This window comes from Coffea eugenioides, unplaced genomic scaffold (assembly GCF_003713205.1).
Source record: "Coffea eugenioides isolate CCC68of unplaced genomic scaffold, Ceug_1.0 ScVebR1_348;HRSCAF=1009, whole genome shotgun sequence".
In the NCBI taxonomy this organism is placed as follows: Eukaryota; Viridiplantae; Streptophyta; class Magnoliopsida; order Gentianales; family Rubiaceae; genus Coffea; species Coffea eugenioides.
Window position 1 is genome coordinate 36,036 of NW_020864072.1, and position 7,108 is coordinate 43,143.

The 7,108-nt window shown below is 35.4% G+C and overlaps 1 protein-coding gene across 1 annotated transcript; it reads left to right on the top strand.

Moving 5' to 3' along the window:
• Window positions 1-1,570: 1,570 nt before the first annotated feature.
• LOC113757962 lies at window positions 1,571-2,289 on the top strand. The gene is made up of 2 exons (XM_027301019.1): window positions 1,571-1,574; window positions 1,634-2,289. Exons 1-2 carry the CDS (start codon window positions 1,571-1,573, stop codon window positions 2,287-2,289), a joined length of 660 nt encoding a protein of 219 aa, XP_027156820.1.
• The last annotated feature ends 4,819 nt before the right edge of the window (window positions 2,290-7,108 follow it).

Consider the following 7,108-nt stretch of genomic DNA (forward strand, 5'->3'; position numbering starts at 1 on the left):
TATTAAAGAAGAATAACTAAGTAACAGGTTTGACATCTTCCGGCGTTTTGGTCACAGCTGAAACTACACTTATCGGATTGGGGTACACTTTATGGCATTTTGAAGCTAAGACAGAGAGCTACATTTCTTATGAAGACATCAACACCCAGTTCGTGCATTTTCAAGGTCAAAATGTGAAATCTCAGTGAAAACAGAAAGCTGCCCGCGAAATAGGCTTTTGGCAGTCAGGGGTAGTTTAGTCATTTTACACTCTACAGTACTCCGATTGAGCTGAAAATTTTCAGGTAGCTATTTAACTCCATTTCCTACAACTTTCATGTTTTGAGCAAGACCTGATTGGGCCTTTATCATGGACGAATATACAGTGCAGAAACAGGGCAGATTCTACTACATTTGCTGGAATTTGATGTTTCAATGCTTAACACTAACATTCATGTCTTGAATCACTACCCCAAGTCCCTATCCAAGCTCATCAACATCATATACTAGATAAACAACAATAATCACAACTGAAATTTTCAAACCCTAGCTAAACATTCCACCATATCATTCAAAACTAACTAATTAACCATAGGAAACCAAGAACATAAGCTTATTTCCCAATTTTAACATGATTATGTACAAGAAAAGGAAAGGAAATCATAATACCTTCCAATAATTGCTTGTAAGTGAAAACCACACCCCTTTCTTCCAAAACTTTTACCACACAAAGCTTTCCAACCACCAAAAGCGAAGTTTAATCGGTTTAGTTTGGTTGTTTTTACTCAAACAATGATGGATTCAAGGTGAAAGTTGGAGTTTTCTCTCTTTCTGTTTTTCCCTCCTTAAGCTCGGCCAACATGAAGAAATGGAGAAGAAATGAAGCTAAAAGAATGATAAGAAGATAGGAATTTGTTTGGTCAAAGTTGGATAGATCATCGCCAAGTGTCGCCGCGAGATTAAAGCTCAAATTTTTTCTTTTTTTCCTCTTTTCTTGGTCAATATTTTCGGCCACCTCTAGGATAATTTTAGGGTTGATATTTTTGAAATAAAAGCAAGGATATTAAGGTAATAAAGTGGTGTTCAAGTGGTGCACTCAATCGGTAGCAAACGGTGCACGTCAGTTGGAGTCGTTTTTCCCTAACTCACGTGTACTAGTGTTTTCATTTATGATTCACTCACTTATTATTATCACTTCTAATCATACACTTTTTATTATCTAAAACTCACTCTTAACCACCAAATTTAGTACACACACCTCACCAAGTGATCACACGGCCAAAATACGCGAAAACCCTAATTTACCCGAACTATAAAACTAAGGGTAAAAATCTTAAATCTCTTATTCATTATAACTATCGAGGGAGTAAATGAGTAGTAAAACTATCATAAAGTAATTGAATCAAAATAAAAGGAAATTTTAAGAAAATATGAACGAATTTTCCAGTCGTCACACGTTTTGATGCGAAATACACTAACTTTCGATTCGTGCACGATAAAGCGAAATTTAAAAGCAATTCATGTAACGATAATACAATTAACTAATACTAGGGTAAATAATTATAAAAATAATTATTTTAAGAATAAAAACATGAGTCCTCACAATTTTCACCTTTCCAAGTTGTGTATGGGTTTAATCCTTTAACTCCTTTAGACTTGTTGCCTTTACCTTCTTCTGAGCGTGTGAATCTAGATGGCAAAAAGAAGGCCAACTTTGTGAGGTCATTACATGAAAAGGTGTGCACTAACATTGAAAGAAGAACCTTCCAATATGTCCAAGAAGCTAACAAGAGTAGGCGCAAGTTAGTTTTTGAACCCAGTGATTGGATATGGTTACACTTGTGCAAGGAAAGGTTTCTCAAACAACGTCAAAGCAAGTTGAGACCAAGAGGAGATGGTCCTTTCCAAGTGATCGAGCACATCAATGACAATGCATATCGTTTGGAACTTCTTGGTGAGTATAATGTAAGTGTTACATTCAATGTTGCTGACTTAAGTCCGTTTCTGGCAGGTGATGAACATGATTTGAGGGCAAATTCTTCTCAAGAAGAGGGGAATGATGCGGATGATGCGGACTTGCAAGCTGACCATGGTGTGCATGTAGACCTCATGAAGGTTCGTCAAGGTCCAGTAATTCGTGCAAGAGTTAGAAGATTCAAAGAGTCACTCTTGACCTTAGTATATGCTGTGCAAGCACAAGAAGGATCCTTCACAAGCATTGAAGGTATCAACTTGGAAGATTCTCGCAAACCGACTAAGATGATGTTATCCATTAAAGGTGACAATGGTCAAGCGTCAAGCAAGCATTAGTTGTAGTTCATCAGTTTTAGGGCCAAATAACGAGCTCATGTGAGTTTAGAATAAATGCTAGAATTCGGTTCTAAGCTTTGAGTGGCAAGGCCGATTTCTAGTAGGTTAATTAATTAGTTTTTAGTGTTAGCTCGTTAACTTGGCCCAATTTGCAGCAAACCCTAAAGGGCCGGGCTCCATAAAGTTTTCCAAGTAGTAGTAGGTTTATGTAAAGTTATAAATAGCCCTAAGTATGCTTTGATTATTCAATTTTGAGAGTTTAATAAAATTTTCTAGAATTTTTCCTTCTTAAGGAGTGAATTGTATAGTTTGTAAAAGCTAGTTTGAGCATCTTAGCGTCGATCCTTTGATGTTACTTGACTTATCAATCAAGCAACACACTTGATCGTGGCGTCTTCTACCTTTGTTTTCACCCTTGAGCTGCCCAAGGTTGAACTCGAATCCATTCCGAAGCAAACATCCCTCTTACAAAGATCTAGGCTTCCGCGCGTCAATTCTTGGTCTTTCTTGGAGGATCAAGGAATCACATCACTTAGTGTTTACTCTCACGCTCGTGTATTACCAAACTCTCAATTATAAGCTCACCAAGTATTCTCAAAGCTTTGATTTCACCTTTGAAGAGGTTATATCAGCTCAAAAGTTGCTCAATGATTCACCAAAAAGAGAAAGGATCACGCAAGTTTGGACAAGAGAATGTAAAGGACACTTACTTCGGTTTCCAAGTAACTAACTTTTTAGTTGCTGAAATTTCAGATTTTGATGGGCTCAATGAACCAGATTTTGGTAGACTCAATGAGGACACAAAACTCGTGAATTGAAGAAATTTAGAAGCTCAGAAAGGCTCTAAATAACTCCCCAAGCTGCTGGAAATCTGACTGGAATTTAGATTCAGCAAGCTAAAAATTTGGAAACCAAGATTCCGAGCGAAATTAGGAAACCCTTAACTAGACCCGAATTGACTTGGACCCTTTTGTGACTCAATGAACACGTTATAAGGCTGGAAAGATGGTCCTAGTACGGCTGGAATTTCAAGCTAAGCAGATGGATTTGATCAGCTTAAAATCCAAGCAGAAAATTCAATGGAAACAATGACCAGCCGAAACCCTAGTTGGACAAGGATTTGACCAACCTTTCAGGGAAACTTCCTTGGCTGACTTGGGGGTATTTGGCCACTTTTTGGACTGATACTTTGCTGGAAATCAGGTGTTCAACCGCTCCAGCGATGTTGGAAGCTTTTAGGCAATTTAGGAGACCACTTCCAATTCGATTCAAGACTATTTTGGGTTTTGGGAGTTGCAATCGAATTTGGAAACTCAAACCCTAGCCATCCTTGAAGTTATTTTCTTGGAAGTTCAAGAATGAATTTTTTTTCCAAGATTTTGCTGATCACGTAAGTGCAAATCTTCAAGAATGCAAGAATTCAAGATTCGTGATAAAAAATTCAAGCTTCTTCAAAATTTACCCCAAGAATTCAAGAAGGCTCAAGAATTTCAAGGTCAGTCACGGATAAAAACACAACTAAAATTTTTTTGACTTTAGACACAAACAAAACAATAATAAGAGAAAAATTGGCAACTAAAACTAAAAATTTTATGAGTGAACAGTGATTTCGGAATGAACAGTAATGAAATTTTTGTTTTTTCTTTTTTAGAATCATGAATGACACAAAGAAACACGAAGAACAAGAAGGATATAACTTGAAAATTGTCAACTAGCTCTGATTACCAGATGATACGAACCCAACCGCGATTGGAGGAACTTGTAGTCCAACAAACGGGATCTAGACAATCGATTTCCAATGCTTGGATTTGTGGAACTGTAAACCCCTTTAGAACCCCTTTGATGAGAACCAAGAGTAATTTCTTAACCTTCAAAAAGTGATTAAAGGAACTTTTGGCGTTTGGTAGAATAGCGCCAGAAACAAGAGTGATTCTTGCTTGATAAGCCAAGATGAACACTTAGAACCAATCTAAGATATTCAAAGGTTGCTTCAAAGCCAAGAGAACTCTCTCCACAATTTATGATTAATGATCTTGTGTGTTATTGATATTCGGCCAGGCCTCCTTATAGGCATTACGATTCCAAATCCTAACTTGACTAGAACAACCTTACTTACCCACGCTAAACCCTGGGTTACTAACTCAACCCTAATGAACTAAACTGGTCGATTAAGTGGTCAACATGAGCTAATCCGACCTTAGTGTCCTAACTACCAATCAACTAACTACTCCTAGGAACCAACTCGAACAACTAACTAGCGGCAAGCTGTCCGTGCTTCACCTATGGGTCTGTGGCCTCCACACTGGCTTGGATCAGATTCACCAACGTGTTTTAAGCTTCTTGAATCAGCCCTACGTGAGATTGAACTATTTGTAGGAATGCTTAAAGCGACTCTCGCAACTTCCTTACCCTTGCTCGAGTCATTGGCCCAAGATTCACCATTGGTGCATTTAAGACTTCACTCGAGCCACTTGAACCAACAATTTGAGCCCTTGGTGTCTTCTCATCAAAGTTGATCCTGATATTTGAATCTCATGAATTTAGATTATTTGAAATTTTTTAAAATTTTGCTTCTTCTTCTACTTTTATCATTTTTATCTGTCTCTCTTTTTTGTCTAATAACATTTCTATTTTTAACATTGGTTGTCCTTTAGGGAAAATCAACTTTTCTTTGTAACCTATCTTTCCCCACTATACTGTGCAAGGTTTAAACGAGATTGGAGTGTTTCTAGTATATGCTATTTTAAGTCTATTTATTATTATCCAATGGTTACATGGAATTTTATATCGTATATGAGAATTAATTGTATCGAAAAGTACCTTTTGGAATAATTGTAACAAATGATTTCCAAGTAAAATATTAATGCTAGTGTCATAAAAATAGAATGATGGACAAGTAATGAGAAATTGGCCCAATAATATCTTTGATTTACTAATTCCTTCAGATAAATATATTTTATTATTAGAAATATCTAATCCAATTTTAGGAGGTAATTTTTCTTTATAGTATGGAGGCAAACATGAAGATTTACACAAGCATGATCCAAATCCACAATTTATATAAGCAGCAAATTATTTTGCTTTATAATCAGGATAAGTTAATCCAGTTGGTATGTAAATACTACAAGGACTAGTCATCTTGGAATATATATTAATTTATCATTGTAAGTGATTTGTATTCCAAAACTCATAATCTCATAAGGTCTAACAGTTTCTAAGAATCCAGTACCTAGCATGAATTCTAATGTATCCATTGTTCTTTCAATAGGTAATATTAAACTTATCAATTGATCGCTTAATTTAATCAATGTTTCAACAGCAATGTTTAATTCATGAACTTTTCCATTAAAATTTATATACTGGTAAGATTCATGTAATCTATGATTTGGTAACTTTGCTATTAACTTATGCGAAATATAATTTCCATTAGCAGCAGTACTTATCAAATTAACACAAGAAGTTAATTTTTTCCATTAAAATATTCTCCTTTTATCTTATAATTAGTTTCTCTACTTATAAATATCTCTGAGTGTATTTGGATAGGATATTATTTGAAATGTTATTTGGAATAATTACTGTAGTACTTTTTGTGATATGATGTATGTGAGATAAAAAGATAATTGAAAAGATAAAAAGGTGTGTTGAAAATTATGTTTGTGATACAAGCAAATAATTTGGAGTCAAATAATGGCAATCCTGTGACACCCCGAAAAGAATGAGTGTGAGAACCCAGAAATTTTCTAATTTTCTAGTGTTTATTTTATTTAATCGCCCGCCTTTCCTACATTTTCTTTATTAGAAAAATTCCCCAGATAAAGTTTATGAGCAAATATAGTTTTAAAGTGATTTTTCTAGTATCGGATAGTTTTTGAAAAATTTAGAACGTATAACGGACGTGGGACCCGCTAATGCGAAAAGTTCGGAAAAATTCGGCCAGTTAGGTTAAGTTTTGGATACTGGGTTTAATTTACCGGGTGTTATGAGATATTTAGAGGTACCAAGTGATAGGTGTGAGAAAGACAAAAACAAGTTAGGCATGAATTAATGAGAGGGACATGTGTCACCATATGATTAAATCTTGTTTTGACTTACTATTCAACCTTTTACCAATTACTAAATAAAACCAAAAATTGACCAAATATCTTCCATTTTTCTTCAAGCTTGGCCGAATTTCTCTCTAGGAAAGGAAGAAAGAAAACCTCTTCAACTTCTTGATTCTCTCTTGCTCAAATCCAAGAATTCAACCATCTAAACTTGTTTTTGTTCCATAGAAACACTTAAGGGAGTGATAGTGAGTTGTTTTGTGGAGTTATTTGGAAAGCTAAGAGGACCAATAACTCTCTCTCTCTTGTTTCTAAGGTAAGTTGTGAAGAACCACTTTCCTTCCTTGATTGATGCTTAAATCATGCTTAGTGGTAGTATGAGATGCCATTTTATGGATTATATTTTGAGTTGTGGTTGAATTGATGAACTTTTATATTTTTTGGGGATTTTTCTGTTTTAATATAAGCATGATTGTGTGGCTATCTATGATGATTGGAAATGGTCTATAATGACTTAAAGAGGTGGGAAAAGTGATTAATTGCAACCAATTTCTGTTTTGGAAGAAAATTGAAAAACCTAGGGTTCTTAAGGAAGCATTCTGTCCGAATTTTTAGGTCCTAGATAGATGCCGAATTGGCCTTAGATCAAAACATGAAAGTTGTAGGTAATGACATTTTAGAGGTGCTTACAAAATTTCAGGTCAATTGGAGTAGTGTAGAATGAGATAAGTCGAAATTACTATTGCTGTTCTGGTTTTACCCGAAATTGAGAACTG